This window comes from Gigantopelta aegis, chromosome 12, assembly GCF_016097555.1.
Source record: "Gigantopelta aegis isolate Gae_Host chromosome 12, Gae_host_genome, whole genome shotgun sequence".
Taxonomy (NCBI): Eukaryota; Metazoa; Mollusca; class Gastropoda; order Neomphalida; family Peltospiridae; genus Gigantopelta; species Gigantopelta aegis.
This window is the reverse complement of record NC_054710.1, coordinates 19,274,163-19,296,190: the sequence shown is the minus strand read 5'-3', so window position 1 is coordinate 19,296,190 and position 22,028 is coordinate 19,274,163. Positions and strand designations below refer to the sequence as shown.

The following is a 22,028-nucleotide window of genomic DNA, read 5'->3' as shown; positions in this document are numbered from 1 at the left end:
AACGGCTCGTTGCCTATACTAGATATAACGCCACTACACTGACTTCACTCTCCTCTCGTATAATACACAATTGTAAACGAGTCTCCCATGGGTTGCCCTGCCACGATCTGAACAGATCAGGCTCTTTTAAGGGTCACTACTGGGACAAGCTAGGGAGACAACCAACAGCAGCCACCAATAGGCTAAGTTCCAATAACGAGCTACTCTCGATATACTAAGTTCAAAATTATAGGTAGCTCCTCAAAGTCGGAGTTAAAAAAGCGTCCCAATTCCTTCATTAAATCTGCGCAATCTCTCTTAATCTTACAGGACTTTCAAAATGCCATAGCACCAAAACTACCCCTCTCCCGCCTAAACCATCCCCTTTCTTGTCCTGGACAGAGGAGCTGGCCAAAGCCGGTACCTATGTCCATGACAGGCGTGCGCTACAACAGCTTGTTCTAAATGTGCACGTAAAACCCTCTGACCTGACCTGGCTTCACGCTCACTAACCACTAACCCACTGTCCTGGACAAACAGCCCAGATAGCTGAGGTGTGTGCCCAGGACAGCGTACTTGAATGTTAATTGAATATAAGTACACTGTCCTGGACAGACAGCCCAGATAGCTGAGGTGTGTGCCCAGGACAGCGTACTTGAATGTTAATTGAATACAAGTACAGCAAAAATAAACCTATAAATGAATAAAAAGGAAGGAAAGGATTGTGTGGTGCTTTAACACATCAGTCTCCACTGCATGTTACATTATGTAAACGGACCTTTACCCTCTACTATTTACCCGCTGACTGATTCGAATTACATTCTGTCCGCCCTAATTAGGATTTGAGGCTTGTTATTTTAACTTCCAACAATTAGGTAAATGTTTTCATTTGACATTTTATTTTCGCTAAACGTTTAAAGCCAACTTGTTTTTATCACAACCAGTGCTACTCATATTTGTTTCACAGACAAGTCACAATCCGTAATGTTATTTCCTAAGCAGGCCGTTAGATCTACTTTTCAATGGCAACCATTGAGTTTGTTTCTGTTTTTATATTCCTCCCTTATGGTGGCGGGAATCCGGCCGTGCAGTCCAGGATGCGCAAAGATAATGCACGATGGATTTGGGAAACTAGAGAATCTTATACGTGAATTAGCTGAAAAGACGACATTGCTGGGGAAAATTACCAACAACACAGGTGAGTGAGTGAAAGTCATAGGCCTAATCAAAACTGTACCCCGTCTACACGCCCGTGAAAAACAAGGGCGGAACCACGAAGTATTTTAATTACAAGAATACTTGAGTAAGTGGGCAGGACGTAGCCCAGTGGTAAAGCGCTCACTTGATGCGTGTTCGGTCTGAGATCGATCCCCGTCGGTGGACCCATTGGGCTATTTCTCGTTCCGGCCAATGTACCATGACTGGTATATCAAATGTTATGGTGTGTGCTATCCTGTCTGTGGGATGGTGCATATGAAATATCCCTTGCTACTAATGGAAAGATGTAGCGGGTTTCCCCTCTGAGACTATATGACAAAATGACCACATGTTTGAAATCTTACAGCCGGTGATTAATAAGCCAATGTGCTCTAGTGGTGTCGTTAAACAAAACAAACTTACCTTGGGCAAGGCTTTTTGACTGGTAGGCATATTCAGCGATATTTAGTGCACATTATTGCTTAATATCAACACGTATATTGGTATATTTAATAATACAAATGTGACCGCTATGGTTATGACCCGGGAAGTAGATAAACTTGTATAAATGGTTCCAGGATGAATTCTACACAGTGACCGGCCTCGGTGGCGTCGTGGTAGGCCATCGGTCTACAGGCTGGTAGGTACTGGGTTCGGATCCCAGTCGAGGAATGGAATTTTCAATCCAGGTACCGACTCCAAACCCTGAGTGAGTGCTCCGCAAGGCTCAATGGGTAGGTGTAAACCACTTGCACCGATCAGTGATCCATAACTGGTTCAACAAAGGCCATGGTTTGTGCTATATTGCCTGTGGGAAGCGCAAATAAAAGATCCCTTGCTGCTAATCGGAAGAGTAGCCCATGTAGTGGCGACAGCGGGTTTCCTCTCAAAATCTGTGTGGTCCTTAACCATATGTCTGACGCCATATAACCGTAAATAAAATGTGTTGAGTGCGTCGTTAAATAAAACTTTTCTTTCTTTCTACACAGTGGGACAAATAGGTATTTACCCATTACGAATATCTACGAATATCTACTTCCCGGCACTAAAAAAAAAATAAAAAAAATAAAGTAGTGTCGGAAACAGAATAAAAATGATTTTCGTCAATTATTTCTTTCATATTAAACCGACAAGTAAATATTTTGTAAATATCTATTTAATGATACCAGTAAACAGGAGATTTGTGACCTTTATTATAACAGTGGTAAATCGCTCGCTCGATGCGCGGTGGGTCTGGCATCGATCCCTGTCAGTGGGCCCATTGGGCTATTTCTCGTTCCAGCCAGTGCACCACGACTGGTATATCAAATGTTAAAGCAAAATTTAACAAAAACATGATTTGCAATAGCTGTCATTATGCAACTTTGAGATAGCACCTTTTATACCGGTGTCACATGTAATTTGAACTCCCCTGGATTTGCACTCCCCAGTCAACATTATATGTATAATATGCACTCCCTCTGAATAATGTGCACTCTCCCATTACACGTAGGGTATAATATTATTTTAAGCACTCACATAATTACACATGTATATACTTTTAGTGTTTTTGACGTTTGTATAGCCAGTGCACTTTGAAAAAGTTGGTTAAATCTCAGTGGCGAATCTAAACGAGGGTGTTGGGTATATAAATCAGGGGCGGACCCAAAGAGGCTAAAACTCTTCTGGATCTGCCCTTGCAAATTTGCAGAATAAAACTAATAACTCATCATATGTGGTGATCGGATGGATCCCAGAATCTCTTCACCCATCACTGGCTTCTCTTACTTTAATTATTTTGTGATTATACAATATGAACCTGTTTAAGACCATCAGACCCACCCCACCTCAGTTAAGTGCCACCTTGTATGCTTAAAGGTCCGACATGAACAACCATTGTTTGTTTAACGACAATTCAGTTCAATTCAATTCAGTTCAATTCAATTTATTGCAAATTACCAACATCTATAACAACAACAACAATTAATAATAATAATAACAATATTAATGTACATGCCAGACGGAGAAACAAAGTTTCTATTGTATATATACTGACACACAATGAAAACGCAAAAACAACTTTTCATTGCAAATAAGGACAAACTATTAATGAATTGATGGATAATGTAGATACATTCACATGGAAACATGGCCAGTTATCATCAGTAATCGAGTTGCATTTGTAATCGAAAAGTTCAACCCCCCCCCCCCCCCCCCCCCCCCCCATATCAAGGTCAGTATTTGGCGTGTCCACCATTGGCCCGTGAGCATGCGTGAAGACGACGGGGAAAGGATTGGCACAAACATCTCAAATAAGCCACAGGAATGTTCCTCCACTCCTGCAACGCCTGTGCAAGCTCAGTGACGTTACGCGGTGGTGGCTGGCGGTGACGTACACGACGTCCTAACTCATCCCACATGTGTTCAATTGAGTTCAAATCCGGGGAAACGGCGGTCCAGTTCATAACGGTGATACCGGCTTGTTGCAGGAATGCCTGGGTAAGTCTTGCAGTTTGTGGACGGACATTGTCTTTTTAAAACAGAAGGGGACCTCCTGGTCTTCGGTGACGACGCAAAAGTGGCTGGAGAACTGGTCTTAGAATGACGTCAACATAACGCAGGGCTGTAAGGGCATCATGGACAATGATGAGATCACTCCTGAAATCATAGCTGATTGCCCCCCATACCATCAGACAACCGCCGCCAAACCGATCACGTTCCCTCACACATCCGTCAGCGTACCGTTCATGGAGTCTCCTGTACACACGTGCTCTTCCATCGTGAAAGGAGACAGAGAAACGCGACTCATCTGAGAAAACAATGCTCCGGTAAAAGGCTGGTGGATGATTACCATTCTGGAGAGCAAACTAGTCTCGCAGCACGATGTCGCGGTGTCATGAGTCCAGCCGTTCTGAGTCGACGGATGACCGTCATCGGATGGCTATGCCTTCCATGACGTCCTATCGTGTTGCTTACTGTCATCGTCGCAGTTCTGAACCGGTCACGTAGGTGGTGTCGTCGAAACTGCCTATCTTGGCGTGGTGTCGTAACGGGACGTTGACCAGGTCGAGGTCGATCACAGACACTCCCGGTCTGTTGATGACGTTCAACAAGTCGTCCAATAGTTGATGGTCCTAGCAACTTGGCTTTGCAAAGTCCCCCTTGAACCATGCCCAACGCTCGCTCCCTTTGTTCTTCTCCGAGTCGTGGCATTCTTAATGTGACGAGGAATATGACACCGTCACGTGACTTCTATGTGTCCACACACTGGCATTTCACGTGCATTTCATGCAACATGATTGAGCATGTAGTGAACGCATTTCACACCATTTTGTGTGTTTCTGCTATTATATGTGTAACAAGAACAAAACCAGGATTAAAACCCAGACAAAAGTACCAATCAATGGCTTCCTCTCATAAATTGTTATTTTAAGTCCAATAAATATATTTGTCATTAATCACAACAAAATATTGAAAAAAATCTGTTTTGCGTTTTCATTGTGTGTCAGTATATTTCTAGACATAAAGTATATTATAAAAACAAATGGTTAAAGTACTGGGAAATAATTAAATTAAATTACTGCCCCACTGATAGCTGGAACAAAAAATTCTCAGCGTATGTCAATGTCTTACCGTATATCGCGTTTGCATACACTGCGGTTGTCAGCATATACCAGTGTCCAGCCGTATATCGCGTTTGGATACACTGCGGTTATCAGCGTATACCAGTGTATACACAGTCGTATATCGCGTTTGGATACACTGCGGTTGTGAGCGTATATACCAGTGTACGGCCGTATATCGCGTTTGAATACACAGCGGAGGTCAGCGTATACCAGTGTGTGACCGTATATCGCGTTTGGATCCACTGCGTTTGTCAGCGTATGCCAGTGTGTGGCCGTATATCGCATTTGGATACACTGCGGTTGTCAGCATATGCCACTGTGTGACCGTATCCCTTTGGATCCACTGCTATTGTCAGCATATACCAGTGTGTAGCCGTATATCGCGTTTGGATACACTGCGGTTGTCAGCGTATGCCAGTGTGTGGCCGTATATCGCGTTTGGATACACTGCGGTGGTCAGCGTATACCAGTGTGTGGCCGTATATCGCGTTTGGATACACTGCGGCTGTCAGCGTATACCAGTGTACGTCTGTATATCGCATTTGGATACACTGCGGTTGTCAGCGTATATACCAGTGTACGGCCATATATATCGGGTTTGGATACACTGCGGTTGTCAGCGTATACCAGTGTGTAGCCGTATATTGCATTTGGATACACTGCGGTTGTCAGCGTATACCAGTGTACGTCCGTATGTCGCATTTGGATACACTGCGGAGGTCAGCATATATACTGGTGTACGGCCGTATATCGGGTTTGGATACACTGCGGTTGTCAGCGTATACCAGTGTGAGCCGTATATCGCGTTTGGATATACTCCGGTTGTCAGCGTATGCCAGTGTGTGGTCGTATATCACGTTTGGATACACTGCGGTGGTCGGCGTATACCAGTGTGTGGCAATATATCGCGTTTGGATACACTGCGGTTGTCAGCGTATACCAGTGTACGTCCGTATATCGCATTTGGATACACTGCGGTTGTCAGCGTATACCAGTGTACGTCCGTATGTCGCATTTGGATACACTGCGGAGGTCAGCATATATACTGGTGTACGGCCGTATATCGGGTTTGGATGCACTGCGGTTGTCAGCGTATACCAGTGTGTAGCCGTATATCGCGTTTGGATATACTCCGGTTGTCAGTGTATGCCAGTGTGTCGTCGTATATCACGTTTGGATACACTGCGGTGGTCAGCATATACCAGTGTGTGGCCGTATATCGCGTTTGGATACACTGCGGTGGTCAGCGAATACCAGTGTGTGGCCGTATATCGCGTTTGGATACACTGCGGTTGTCAGCGTATAACTGTGTGTGGCCATATATCGCGTTAGGATACACTAGCTGAAGTTGTCAGCGTATACCAGTGTGTGGCCATATATCACATTTCGATACACTGCGGTTGTCAGCATATACCAGTGTGTGGCCGTATATCGCGTTTAGATACACTGCGGTTGTCAGCGTATACCAGTGTGTGGCCGTATATCGCGTTTGGATAAACTGCGGTTGTCAGCGTATACCAGTGTCCGGACGTATATCGCGTTTGGATACACTGCAGTTGTCAGCGTATACCAGTGTCTGGCCATATATATCGCGTTTGGATACACTGCGGTTCTCAGCATATGCCAGTGTGTGACCGTATATCGCGTTTGGATACCCTGCGGTTGTCGACCAGCGAATACCAGTGTCTGGCCGTATATCGCATTTGGATACACTGCGGTTGTCGGCATATGCCAGTCTGTGACCGTATATCCCGTTTGAATACACTGCGGTAGTCAGCGTATACCAGTGTACATGTGGCCGTATATTTCGTTTGGATACACTGCGGTTGTCAGCGTATACCAGTGTGTGGCCGTATATCGCGTTTGAATACACTGCGGTAGTCAGCGTATACCAGTGTACATGTGGCTGTATATTGCGTTTGGATACACTGCTTTTATGGTCTTTGGCTAATGATATTATCTCTGATGCTCAATTCGGATTCCAGCCAAGAAGAGGAACCGTTGATGCCATATTCTCATTACATGCTATTATTACAAAAACTTTGTCTTCGAAAAAGAGATAATATTGTGCATTTGTTGATTTTAAAAAGGCTTTTGACTCTATTGATCGTCAAAAATTACTTCATAAACTTATTAATGCTGGTGTCAAAGGAAAACTGTTAACTGTTATTTATTCACTGTATCTCAATATGCGCAGTTGTATAAACATTAATGGTTATATATCGGATTATTTTGCCAACAATTTGGGTTTAATGCAAAGCGAAGTGCTATCACCTATTTTATTTTATTTGTTTATTAATGATTTTGATGTGACCTTTATTTTCAAAGGGTTGTATAACATATGAATGTAAAGATATTACTCTATTTTTATTGTTGTATGCAGATGACTTGGTGATATTTTCTGAGTCGGTTGATGGTTTCCAGCAAATGTTGGACTGACTATATGAATATTCAAACCAATGGGGTAAAGAAGTTAACTTAGAAAAGTCAAAAGTAATGATTTTTAGAAAAGCTGGAAAAATTCAAGATGGGGAAAAGTGGTTTTATAACCATAACGTTTTAGAAACAGTTGATAAATTTGCCTATTTGAGTTTCATTTTATATTACAATAACAAATTCAGTTGCTGAAAAACATCTAGCAGATCAAGGAAGAAAAGCAACGTTTGCATTGGGTTCCAATACAAAATCTTTATACTTAAATATTGAAACTTTGATATCATTGTTTGACTGTTATATCACTACTATTATCTGTTATGAAGTTTGGGGTTTTCACAAAGGGAACGCAACAGAAAAGCTTCACCTCGATTTTTTAAAAACATTACTAGGTGTAAAACGATCCACTAATGATTCCCTGATATATGCTGAACTGGGTCGTGTACCATTACGAGTCAATAGAATATTCAGTATGATAAAGTATTGGTACAAAATTTTAAATACTGATAATTGCATTATTAAAAATTGTCATTTATATCTATATGATTGTGTTGAGGTTCAAAATGAAACAAATTGGGCTTATTATGTCAAATATGAAGTGACTAGGTTAGGTTTTGGAGAGTTATGGCTAAATCAACATATTGATTCTAAACACTTACCTGTCATTAAGCAAAGACTGCTAGATCAAGCACAACAGGTAATTAGAGGTCAGATCCATGACTCTCCAAAATATTTTTATTACAGATATTTCATTGATGGTAACACATATGGTTTGCAATACTACCTTAGTAAATACCTTCCTGTACATTTTAGAAAACATATTACTAAATACCGCCTATCAGCCCATAGTCTAGCCATTGAAACTGGCAAATATCACAATATTGATAAATCAGAAAGAAAATGTTTTAAATGTGCTGATGAAATTGAAAATGAATATCATTTTATATTGGTTTGTCCATTATATAACAATTTAAGAATTTCACTTATTAAGCCATATTATTGGAAAAAGCCTTCTGTCTTTAAATTTATTCAGCTGCTTACTGTACATAATATTAAGCAAATGCGCAATTTAGGTAAATATTTATATCTTGCTGCAAATTTGAGAAACAGCTGTATTTAATAGGTTTTTTTATGCACTCTCCACAGCTCGTATAATATAATTATATCAATTTATGTACCGATGAGCTTTTAGCTCAAAGTCAATAAAGAAATTGAAAAAAAAATGCAATTCCACACAGACAGGACAGCACATACCACGACCTTTTCTATACAAATCAGCGGACACCGGTTGGGACGGTAAGAAAACAATGAGAGAATGTGTCCACTAAAGGGATTCGAACATTCGACCCAAGCACCTGAGGCGACCTACTGAGCACGATCTCGTCGCTATAAGCAGTGCAGGGCTGGAGAACAATTGGACTAGAATGTATTTACTCTTAAATGTAAAGTCTGTTTTGTTTAACGACACCACTAGAACACATTGATTTATTAATCATCGGCTAATGGATGTCAAACATTTGGCAATTTTTACATATAGTTTTGACAGGAAACCTGTCACATTTCTCCATTAGTAGCAAGGGATCTTTTATATGAATCATCGCAGACAGGATAGCACATATCACAGCCTTTGGGGAAAATACATATAAAAAGTCCCTGATGCTAATTGAAAAATGTAGCGGCTTTCTTCTAAGACTACGTGTCAAATTTTACCAAATGTTTGACATCCAATAATTAAAGGTGTCGTTAAACAAAACAAAACGACAAACCATCACGTGATTAGTCTTAAACACTACACAGAACAAACATCACGTGATTAGTCGTAAACACTACACAGAACAACCATCACGTGATTAGTCGTAAACACTACACAGAACAAACATCACGTGATTAGTCGTAAACACTACACAGAACAAACATCACGTGATTAGTCGTAAACACTACAGAACAAACATCACGTGATTAGTCGTAAACACTACACAGAACAAAGATCACGTGAATCTGCCCCCTGAATGTTCAGGACAAGTGTTAGGAACGTTAATTTTCATTTCAACACATTTCGTGCCAGGACAATGCGTAAGTTGTTAGTGAGAGAGAAGACGGTGTAGTGGTTTTACATCTACCCACTGAGTCGTTAAACTCGCTCTGGGTTAGAGCCGGTACTGAGCTGCGAACCCAATACCTTCCAGTCTTATGCCCGAGGCCGGTAGGAGTAGGAACGTTGGCGCGACCGCCCTTTAAATACCTGCACATTTTTGGTGAGCGGTATTTGGCCGTGGGTTCGCTGTCTCTGGAGGTATATCTGTAAGCGTCAGGTCTGTCGATCACTCCGGACACAAGTCAAACATTGGAAACTAGGTGGCCAAGTCAGTCAGTGATAAGCATACATCCTGTATCCTTGTGAATCACGAACATAATGTGGTTAGTCTCATGGGAAACGCGCTGCATTTTGTGCATTAGTAGCAAGGGATCGTTTGTATTCACTTTCCCACAGACAGGACAGAACATACCACAGTCTTTGATATAACAGAAGTGAGGTATTGGTTGTAACGGGAGAAAACGTACATGTAAGTGCATAATAATTATATGCATGTATATAGTTCTTGTCTATTTCAGATAATTCTTTACCACGTGACTGCTATGATGTCAAGAAACAGGGCAACAATGTTGATGGTGTCTACAAGATTTTACCGTTAGGTTCTGCCGAACCGTTCAACGTGTACTGTGAACTCAAAGACGAAGACTCTGGTTGGCTCGTATGTATGACGTCTCCACACTCCAGAATTGTACATATTTTCTTTAAAGAGTTTTCTACTATTGTACCATGTTTCTAACCAACAGTTTTTTCACAACTAAAATTACAAATCCAGTATGTTTTTGATCGTAAACTTATGCGTCACAGAGCACTCAGTTTCGATCATGCTTATGTCATTGGATAGTATAGTATTGGCAATTGGGTTATCACCTAGGAGATGTTTCTAACTAATATGTTTTTAACCACTAAAATTACATATTTAAATATATTTTGTTTAAAATATCTGTATATCCAATGTGTTTTTGATCGTAAACTTATGCATCACAGAGCAGTGAGTTTCGATGGTGTTTATTTCATTGGATGGTATTGTACCGGTGATCGGGACATCACCTTGCAGAATGTGTTTGTTGCTGCCATGTGGTATCACAAATAACTTACAGAAACTTATGGTTTACATTTCCAGGTTTTTCAGAGAAGGACTGACGGGTCTAGAAACTTCTACCGTTCCTGGCCAGAATATCAAAAAGGGTTTGGCTGCCCAACCAACGAATTTTGGCTGGGTAAGTAAAATTACACCGCAGCGGTAATATTACATTTTATATTATCTTTTAATCGTTTTCCCTCTAAAAAAACATGATTCCAGCAGAATGTCGATGACCCCCATTATTAACAACATTTGCCTCTTGTACCGGTAATCAATTTGGGACGGAATGCAGCTCAGTAGTAGAGCTTTCACATGATGTGCTATGTAACGCCGCATATAGCGCGCGCCGCATATAGCACAACTGTGGGCGTTATGCGTACGCATATAGCACACATTAAGATATAGCTGTACGCTATATGCGGCGTTACAATGCTATGGGTTTTTCCCGTTCCAACCAGTGCATCTTGACTGATACACAAAGACACTGGCATCTAGAGTTCTGTCCATGGAAAAGTGCTAATAAAATATTTCTCCCCTTCTCTCTCACCCTACCCACCCATCTCTCTCCCTCCTCCCTCCCCATTTCTCTCCCTCATTCTTCCCCACCCACCTCTCTCTCTCTCTCTCTCTCTCTCTCTCTCTCTCTCTCTCTCTCTCTCTCTCTCTCTCTCTCTCTCCCCACCCATCTCTCTCTCTCTGTCTTTCTCTCTCTCTCAGTCCCCCTCCCTTTCTCCGTCTCCTCTGTCCCTTCCTCTCTATCTGGCCCCCTCCCTCTCTTTCTGCCCATACCCCTCACTCTCCACTCTCTCTCCCCCTCTTTCTTTCTCTCTCTATCTCACTACATCTAGGCTAAGCTCTCTCACTGGTTTAAGTATTGAAATAAGCGTATAATAGACACCAAAATAAGTTGTTGAGGTGTCATTACACACAGCCATTCCTTCCCTGTGCTAGGCAACGAACACCTGCACGTGTTGACAAACCAGAGGAGATACGAGCTGCGTGTTGATCTTGAAGACTTCCAGGGCATGTCTAGTCACGCCCTCTATAACAACTTCTCCGTGGAACCAGCCACAGATTTCTACACACTTCATCTCGTGTGGTCTAAAGGGACCGCGGGTAAATACAACTACACATTGTTACACATTCATTTACATTCATTTCAACTTCAACTTATTTTCGTGCTTATATCCAATTACGGTTTAAGCACGCAGTCCTAGGCACATACCTCAGCTATCCAGGACAGTGAGTTAGTTGTTAGTGGTTAGTGAGAGAGAAGTGGATGTATTGGTCTTACACTTACCTACTGAGTCGTTAAAACTCGCTCTGGGTGGGAGCCGGTACTGGGCTGCGAACGCTGTACCTACCAGCCTTATTTATGTTCGATGGCTTAACCACGACACCACCGAGGCCGGTCTTCATTTATAAAAATTATTTAAAAAAATAAACGGGAATTATTCTCCGACAACATACAAACAAATTGTTAATCTGCCTAGGTCCTCAAGGTAGTAGGGAAGTAAATGGTACACCATATTAACATAGATAGATAAATAATAGAAAAAGATAATTTTCCCATGTTAATCACATATATAGTGATGAATGCCAGTCCTTGCTTTGTGTAGCAAGATTATCTGAACTAGGTGATGTCAACCTAACTTTGGAAACAATCTTTTATTTTTGGAGCCCCCCCCCCCCCCCCCCCCCCCCCCCCCCCCCCCCCCCTGATTTGCCGTTTCACGGCTGCTAGGAGGTCACTTCACCCCGGCCATGTATTGATACTCGGTATGCACAAATAACTTATGGAAAGTGAGATCTCATTCAACACAATTGTGGACTATATAGGCAGGTGCAATTCCTGTTAAAGATCTAATTTCTTACCTATTTTCAAACTCATAAATTATTTCACTCAAACATGGGGTGCATTTTAAAGGCAAAATCTTCGTAACACGACGCTGATTGGTCAGTTTACTTCTCTGCTACTTCCAGTGGTGCTTCTGGAGTAAATATAACAAATTAATTAAATATACCCATTATTTAGAAGCTTTAAAACTACGGGCCATTAAACAAAACAAATATTCCATTCCTTTTCTTATCTTTGTAAAAAATGTACATAATAATATGCAAATAACCGATTTATTCTACAAACCGATATGCAATTACTTAGTATGTGGATTTGACTGTGTTGCATTTGTTTTCTTGTCTTTGTTTCATCAGGCGACTACTTTGCGCAGCTCTTAACACTGCGTTGATTTTATACTGATGTTGATAATCAAATTCATTATTTATTTCACAATTTAGCCATGTACATTTCTGGCGTGCTATTAAACATTCATTCATAGCCTGAGTACTCGGCCCGTAAGAGAGCAGGACGGACAATTGGACAGTTACGACGCTACAGGAAGCATATGCGTACGGGCTCCCATTTTGTTGGCTGGGTTTTGCCCGAATTAAACGAAAATGTCCAAATCGGGATTACAACATTTATTCATATTAGCATTACTACCACATAGCTATATAGGGGTGCAAACTAATCGCTACGCATTTTACATGGATTGCAACTAATTTTGCTGGTAGAATGATGGAAATGCATGTTAAAAAGGTCTCAGGTTAGCATATTTTGCCCGAATGTTTCTATCGTTTTTGCCCGAATCTGAGGATCTACTCCTGCACTAGGTATGCTAGGGGGCATATGCCCCCTCTCACGCCCTGCCCTTGAAATATTTGTATTTGTTTTATTTGTTTAATTTTTTGGTTGTTCCCCAGCTAATTTTGACAGTGTCAGGGTTGAGGTGCCCTGGTTAATCGCCATACAAAACATTAATTACAATATAAGTTAAATACTTGAAGTGCATGACTTTAGTATGGTAAGAAAAATGCTAATAATAGTAGTAGTAGTAATAATACTAATAATGTAGATGATCATAAACGGCATAATACTACAACGGTCAAGTAAAACAAAAGTTTGATTCCTACTACATGTCCCTCATCCCCCCTCCTACCAAAAAAAATAGGCTTGTACGTAGGAAGGAAAAACTTCTTTTTGTTAAATATTTTTCCCCCCATTTTTGAGCTAATACGGTTTTTGATGAATAATATTCCAGATTATTATTTTTAGACTTGTTTCTTTGTGTTAAAATGCATACTCTAAGCAGAATTATTAATAATTTTCTAGACTAAAAATGTCCAAATTTTGTTCAACCACAATCTGTAATTTAAACACCACCCAAATCTAATACTATACTTTAATAATATTAACTATGATGACACTAAAAAACCCCATTATAATTTGTTCATTGGAAAAAACCAAACAAAAAGAGTTTAATATCAAATCTAACAAAGGCAGGGCTTGAAATAAGGAAATAAAATATTATCCTTTTTTAAATAGCAAGGCAAAAGACGTATGTCTTGCTAAACAATAAAATATGATCCTTTTTTAAATAGCAGGCTAAAAGACGTATGTCTTGCTAAACAATAAAATATGATCCTTTTTTAAATAGCAGGCTAAAAGACGTATGTCTTGCTAAACAATAAAATATGGCCTGCTAGAAATAGGAAAGTTAGGACTTCTAAGATACCAGATGTTGGTTGTTTGTTTGTGTTTTGTTTGGGGGGGGGGGGGGGGGGGGGGGGGGGTATCATTAACTACGCATGATCAACGTGTAGAAATGTTGAAAGAAATATTGGCTTTGGCTGGACTGTCCAATTGTCTTGGTGCCCCCAAACATTTCCTCAAATCCAAGGCCAAAATCACCTTGCCCTGAATTGTATTTTTTAAATGCTACCACTACAAGTTAAGAGTTGCAAAACTTTTTTCTTCTTGTTTATAACTGTAAATTTGACCACATCGTCCCCAATTTCACCCATGGCTACGCCAGCGGCGGTGTCACAACTAATAAAAGTGAGTTGTCTAACTTATTACGTTCAACTTCCCATTAAATCATATTATACAATTGGTAAAACTCACAAATTATCACACACAATGTTCCAAACAGAACAGTAGCAAAATAACACTATATTGCCTGGCAAATGCGTCTCTAGGAATCTATATTTCAAAATGTTCCTGAAGGGACATAAGCGTACGTTCTGGAGCAAAACCTCAAATTCGGGCCAAACTGTATTTCCATCATTCTACCCTCAAAATTAGTAACTGTTGTAATCTATGTAAAAATGTGTAGTGATTCCTTTGCAACCCTATAATAGCTGTGTTATAGTAATGCTAATATGAATAAATGTTGTTATCCAGATTCGGGCATTTTCGTTTAATTCGGTCAAAAGCCCGTTTGAAAAGGACAGATTGTGCGCTTTTGATACACGTGTACTTCCAGGCCCGTACGCAGAAATTTATGGGGGGGGGGGGGGGTAATCGACGGTCACCCTGCGTACGCGCCTGACTTCTCTGTGGGTAATGAGATCGTGGTAACTCTCCAAACATCGGTCAGAGTAGGCCTACTCGGGCTAATCCATTCACCGTTTCAGGCGACAGTCTGAGTAAACACAACGCGATGGGCTTCTCCACTCGAGATCTGGACGTCGACCGGAAAAGCGGGAGTTGTGCACAGACATACTCTGGGGGGTGGTGGTTCTCCGACTGCCTCGACTCCAACCTGAACGGCCTCTACCAAACGGGGTGGCAGCCCGCCGCTAACGGGATCAGCTGGCGGACGTGGCGGGGATACTACTCATCGCTAAGATCCACAAAGATGAAGATAAGACCAATGGCAGACGCCCTGCCGTAAACCTGAGACACTCTGCTTGTATGGGGACCATCAACAATTATATAATGCGAAATTCTGCTTTTCTTTCTTTTTTGTTCTTATTATTATCTTTCTTTGTAGTTTTTGTTTTGTTTTGTTTGTTGCGGGTTTTTTGTTTGTTCGTTTGGTTTTTCTTTGTTTTTGGCTTTTTTACTTCTGTTGTTTTTCTTTGTTTTCCAACATACCTAGAAGTTCTAATGTTATAAGTGGATCATTTATTGCTATTTCAAAATAGTTTGTGAAAGAAACATTGCCATAATTAATTTCCTGAAATTTCAAAATTTCCAGAAACTTGTTGAAATTGTGTAGATATGGACAAACACTGCTAATAAAGTTAATTAAATACCAAACAATGAATTTGTTCTACTATGGCAAATAGTTGTAAATATTAATCGACAACATGACATGTTACGATATATACTCTTTAAAAAAAAGTAGGGGAATTCTAATAAGAATTTACAATTGCCAAAATTGTAAAGTATATTAGCTGTGGGGAATGGTTATATGATAGGTTTGTTAACAACACAAGTGCACATTGATTTATTAATCATCAGCCTGTTGGATGTCAAACATTTGGTAATATTGGCATAGTGTCTTAGAGGGGAAGGAAACACGCTACATTTCTCCATTAGTAGCTAAGGATCTTTTATATGCAGCATGCACTATCCCAGACAGGACAGCACATACCAAGGCCTTTGATATACCAGTTATGAAACATATGCTTGGTACACTGATTCCTTTTCCGTCTCAAATGCCTTGGTATGTGCTGCCTTGTCTATGGGAAAAGTAGATAGAAAAGATCCTTTGCTACTAATTGGAAAATGTAGAGGGTTTCTTCTGCAGACTACATTAAGAGAATTATAAAATATTCAACATCCAACTGGCGACGATTACTTCAAATACACTTTCTTTTCTTCACTTTTATTTTATACCAGTGAACCAAGAGAAATGTTAATTTATATTTGTGTAATATGCAGGACAAACACATTCGTTGTAAATTAAGTTTTTGAGAAGATTTCCAATTACGGTTCAAGAAGGCTGACCTGGGCACACACATTGGCCAACTTCTCTTATTTACAAGGTTAGTGAGCGAGAACTTAGTGTAGTGACCTCAAACTTTCCCACTGAGCCGTTAAAACTCACTCTATGGGAGTCAGTACAAGGACACAAACTCAGAACCCACCAACCTCAAGTCTGATGACTTAACCATTAAAATTCAAAGGTCATGACATGTGCTATCCTGTCTGTGGGATGGTACATATTAAAAAATCCCTTGCTACTAATGGAAAAATGTAGCTGGGTTCCCCTCTAAGACTATATGTCGAAATTACCAAATGTTTGACATCCAATAGCCAATGATTTATAAAGGTGCTCTAGTGGTAATTTTGACATACATACTTCTTAAGAGTTTCCTGTTACACAACTTAACCACTAACACCAATAAGGTGATTGTTACTTAATGTATGTTAACTGGGAAGGTAGGCAACCCTGTGGTAAAATATTCACCTGATGCACTGTCCGATCTAGGATCAATCCTCATCAGAGGGCCCATTGGACTATTTCTCATTCCAACCAGTGTCCGTGTGTGCATGTGTGTGACTGTGATTTTTTAGTTTTTTGTCAGATTATTAATTTTCAAATGAACCAACATGAATTAACTACCCAGTTTTATTAGTTTTGTTTTTTAATAGAACAAAATTTCTTGTCATCACGAGTTCATTTCTCACATCAATTTCACGTGAAAATCAACACAGAATATAACAAATGAAACATACACATGAAACAGACACTGAAGGGCATGTCTACCCACACTCATGCACACACACAACTAACAATTTCTAGTCACTAAAATAGCATTCTTCATCCAAAGGTTCATATATACAGACAAACCTGCTAGAGCGGCCACCTTTGTGATGCAGCCATCTCTATAATGCAGCTACCTGCATACTACATCATTTTTATATTAAGATGGCACTGGTCTTATACAACCATTGTACCACTTCCCAAATTAACAGTATAAACTGACCTAGATTATGATTCAGTCATTCAGACACGTGGAGCTAAATTTATGAAGCCTGTTTTTGTTAACCGCAAGTGATCAATCATTGTAAACAAGTAAAAAGCAGGCTTCAGAGGAAACCCACTACATTATTCCATTAGTAACAAAGGATCTTTTATATGCACTTTCCCACAGACAGGACAGCACATCCCATGGCCTGATATACCAGTTGAGGGTTGGGATGCAGAAAACCTCATTGATCCAACAACGAGAGAAGCTCAAACAAGTGTTCTACCAACTGAGCCATGTCCTGCCCCTGTATTAAGAGGCACCATTTAATTCATCCCTCTGTGTCTCATTATGCAAGTTTGACTGTATATATGTATGTACCTGTTAAATAATATTGAATTCTTTATTTTCAATAAAGAAATATTGTATTTAAAAAAGAAAAAGAAAAAAAAAAGTAATAATAGTGGGTGATAGTGAGTGGGTATTTATACACAAACACATGTTACATTTAAACATGCTGGTTTGTGGTTTAAATGCAATGCCAACAGGAATCGAAATTTGTAGCAGTTTAACTGACAAAAGGTGACATGAAATTTCTATATAGTCATAACTAATACAAGGTCATATGACCATCTGTACCAGAATCTAGTATACATTTCCCTAAATAACTAATACAAGGTCATATGACCATCTGTACCAGAATCTAGTAAACATTTCCCTAAATAAAAATACAATAGTGGGTGAAGAGGAGTGTGCAAAAAGGTTCTGAATTTAAGATCAAAACTGCAAACTTCAAATTTTAATTCAGCAATAAAACAAATGTATAAAATAGAAGATGCCTTTTTTCACATTTTTGATCTAAACATTTACCACTGTGTTACAAATTAACTTTTAACTGATGTCACATGTCACATGACAGTAAAAAAAATAAGGCTTCTTCTTTGTGAAAGATTTGGGTCACCTCCATCCAATTAAAAATGTACAACAATAATATAAGCACCAGCAACTTCCAAGATATTGAGAGTTTACCGTGTGTCTACAGGTATGTATATATACATATATATATATACACACACACAGTTAAGCTCTAAACCCTTGGGACCAAATAAAATGTTTGGTTAAGTTGTGTGTGCAGTTTACTAAGGTTTTAAGAAATAGTCTTTGCAACCATTTTTATTTTTACTATTAATATAACCAATGTGAAATTAAAGATATTAGTGTAAACTCTTTATATAGATTATTGAGCTTTTATGAACACAGAACACAACATATGTAACATATGACATAACACAACATATGTAACAGATGACATGTATGCACATGTAACACTTTGAAAAGTTAAATGTTTGGGGTTTTATTTGAACAGGCAAACTTATACACATCGTTGCTCAACTACTGTAGCCTGTGTTAAAAGAGTCCTTATCTTAGACATATTTTAACAACAGTTCATCTTTAATAATTCAGTTCCAAAATCTTTATTTAGTGCAATTTGTACCTCTAAAACTGGATGATCATATGACTGGGTACAGTTGGCAAATAACAATTAAGCATTGCTCTAGGTAACAGAGACTAATTTGGGCAAAAATACTTCTTGAATATTTTTGATTTTTCGGTTTTTAGAGGTAAAATTTGTATTAAATAAGCACAACGGGACTGGGTAATTGGTTTGGTATGTATTAGGCCATTGCTAACACACTTATTCAACTGTGACGTTGCTGTCACTTCCACCGTATACTGATTTAGCTAAAACTGTTTGTGTTCTCACTTACATCTAAACTGTTTTAGTTATATCAGTTTAACCGAACCACATACCAAAGTGTTTTAACTATATCGGTTTAGCTATATCTGTATAGTGAAAAGATCGTATTCACACTTACATTTTAAACTGGTTTAGTTATACCAATTTAGTTAAACTAGTTTAAAGTGTAAGTGTGAACACAGCTATTGCATGTACAAATACAGCCCTTGACATTCTGATCACATTGCCATGGCTATTAACTAGTTACCACCAAACAAAACACCGATCATGATAAACAATGCCAGCACATATTGATTTACAAACTGATTTCAGGGCCGCACTGCTGATTGTCACCATTCTTTTTAAGAGTTCCAAATAACATCTGGGAGGTTCTCTTCAAGTCTGTATAATCATAAGAAGTTGCCGTATATATTCCTAGTTACAATGTCTCTGGATACTTTTTTTTCTTCTTAAGTTATGTAATTTCTGTTTTGAGTAAGCCAACTTTTGAGTAGTAAAAAAAAAAATGTTTAAATACCCCCCCACTCCCCAACAAAAACTACAAAACCCTCAATATGATTTTTACAGAAAAAAGGGTTCATGAATTTTTCAAAAATATAAATAAATATTCACATGCAAATTATATATATATTTTTTAAATCTATAAAACTGATTAATTATAAATGATGTGTACCATTTGCAGGTCAATACACACTTAGGTGAGAATGGTGAATGTTTTTTCTTAAAAGTTGAAATGTAGGTGGAATCATCAACTAAAATCAATGGCAAATTTAACAAAAAGTCTTCTAAAACACGGGACATTTTTTTGTTGTACATTCACAATGATTATATTCTTATTTACAACAAAAAAAAATTCTTGTTAATAATGCACAAGCTTTTTATGTGTGTATGTTTAATAAATATCAACAATAAAAATTACCTAATTACCCTCCAACAAGGTGATAACCATTCTACACCTGTCAGCATAATTTCCTGTCAATTTCAATGACACAACAGTGTTAACCATTTTCACAAGCAAAGTAATCACCTAGTCATAAAGTACAGCATACAGGAATCACGTAGAGAATAACTAACAATTACGAAAGTCTTATTTTTAAATAACCGAAGAATTAGCACAAATCAGACAGAAGTGAAACAAAGGCCATTATAAATTAAATGATAGATTTTCATTCAAACAAAACAGATTTTTAAAACTGAGGGTGAACAAGTGTGTGCAGGAATATTAGTTAAGGGGGGTCTAGACTGGTGAGTACAGTTTATAGGGGGGGGGGGGGTAGTCATGCTCCCCCAGAAGATATATTGAAAAAAAAAGAATTACTTGAGCAGGGATGGGTTTCGACCACAGAAATCATCCCCCAGCATACGTGCCTGGAGTGGGGGTGAAATTGTATGTTTTATTTGATTCTTTATGACATTAGAATTGCCACACATCAACTGGGATGGCCCTTTATCCTCCTGTTGGGTGGGGCCGAACAGCTAGTATTTATTTCATGATGGTCTAATGCTCACATGGCAATTCTAAAAAATCTACAACATAAATTAATTTATATTACATGTAATTATACCTTTTGCAATTTAAAATGTTATCACTGCTTATTGCTCATTGTTATTGTGACAAAATACATGTAGCACAATGAAATGATGAAACAGAACTATATCGAGGAAAGAAGTTCAGGAACACATGGTGTCTGACAGTGTGCGGAGTCAGACTAACTTCACCAGCAATCATCAGTTATAATCAGTTTGCACAAACCTATTAACTTTACATTATACAATGACAATGTCAACGTAACGATATGAACTGTAAGGACCACGTGCCTAGTGTTGTGTTCACAGAGGTACACCCGACATTTTGATAATTTTACATTCATTTTCTATTTATTATCCATTTTATGTACACATATATATGTATATTCACATTCTATCATCTAAACTGGAGGAACAATTACAGTTAGTTTCCTACACAACTGATTATGGATTTCTCTAACCGATCATCACATCACATCTGTAGAGTCAAACCAATCAGTTTCCTGGCAAATGCGTCTCTAGGAATCTATATTTCAAAATGTTCCTGAAGGGACATAAGCGTACGTTCTGGAGCAAAACCTCAAATTCGGGCCAAACTGTATTTCCATCATTCTACCCTCAAAATTAGTAACTGTTGTAATCTATGTAAAAATGTGTAGTGATTCCTTTGCAACCCTATAATAGCTGTGTTACAGTAATGCTAATATGAATAAATGTTGTTATCCAGATTCGGGCATTTTCGTTTAATTCGGTCAAAAGCCCGTTTGAAAAGGACAGATTGTGCGCTTTTGATACACGTGTACTTCCAGGCCCGTACGCAGAAATTTATGGGGGGGGGGGGGGGGGTAATCGACGGTCACCCTGCGTACGCGCCTGACTTCTCTGTGGGTAATGAGATCGTGGTAACTCTCCAAACATCGGTCAGAGTAGGCCTACTCGGGCTAATCCATTCACCGTTTCAGGCGACAGTCTGAGTAAACACAACGCGATGGGCTTCTCCACTCGAGATCTGGACGTCGACCGGAAAAGCGGGAGTTGTGCACAGACATACTCTGGGGGGTGGTGGTTCTCCGACTGCCTCGACTCCAACCTGAACGGCCTCTACCAAACGGGGTGGCAGCCCGCCGCTAACGGGATCAGCTGGCGGACGTGGCGGGGATACTACTCATCGCTAAGATCCACAAAGATGAAGATAAGACCAATGGCAGACGCCCTGCCGTAAACCTGAGACACTCTGCTTGTATGGGGACCATCAACAATTATATAATGCGAAATTCTGCTTTTCTTTCTTTTTTGTTCTTATTATTATCTTTCTTTGTAGTTTTTGTTTTGTTTTGTTTGTTGCGGGTTTTTTGTTTGTTCGTTTGGTTTTTCTTTGTTTTTGGCTTTTTTACTTCTGTTGTTTTTCTTGTTTTCCAACATACCTAGAAGTTCTAATGTTATAAGTGGATCATTTATTGCTATTTCAAAATAGTTTGTGAAAGAAACATTGCCATAATTAATTTCCTGAAATTTCAAAATTTCCAGAAACTTGTTGAAATTGTGTAGATATGGACAAACACTGCTAATAAAGTTAATTAAATACCAAACAAT

The 22,028-nt window shown here is 39.2% G+C and overlaps 1 protein-coding gene across 2 annotated transcripts; it reads left to right on the top strand.

Annotated features, from left to right (window-relative positions):
• Positions 1 to 550: 550 nt before the first annotated feature.
• On the top strand, positions 551 to 15,646 carry LOC121386740 (microfibril-associated glycoprotein 4-like). Of its 2 annotated transcripts, XM_041517739.1 has the most exons (5): positions 551 to 1,177; positions 9,828 to 9,967; positions 10,430 to 10,526; positions 11,342 to 11,506; positions 14,864 to 15,646. In XM_041517739.1, the coding sequence occupies exons 1-5, from the start codon at positions 964 to 966 to the stop codon at positions 15,121 to 15,123; spliced, it is 876 nt and encodes a 291-aa protein (XP_041373673.1). In that variant the 5' UTR covers positions 551 to 963; the 3' UTR covers positions 15,124 to 15,646. The 2 variants fall into 2 exon arrangements, with proteins under 2 accessions (XP_041373673.1, XP_041373674.1); XM_041517740.1 differs by lacking the exon at positions 11,342 to 11,506 and having other exon boundaries at positions 554 to 1,177.
• The last annotated feature ends 6,382 nt before the right edge of the window (positions 15,647 to 22,028 follow it).

Coding starts and splice junctions, on each gene's coding strand:
- LOC121386740 (XM_041517739.1), top strand. CDS start 964: ATGTTATTTCCTAAGCAGGCCGTTAGATCTACTTTTCAATGGCAACCA. Junction 9,968..10,429: donor ACGAAGACTCTGGTTGGCTC/GTATGTATGACG, acceptor TTACATTTCCAG/GTTTTTCAGAGAAGGACTGA. Junction 11,507..14,863: donor GTGGTCTAAAGGGACCGCGG/GTAAATACAACT, acceptor TCACCGTTTCAG/GCGACAGTCTGAGTAAACAC.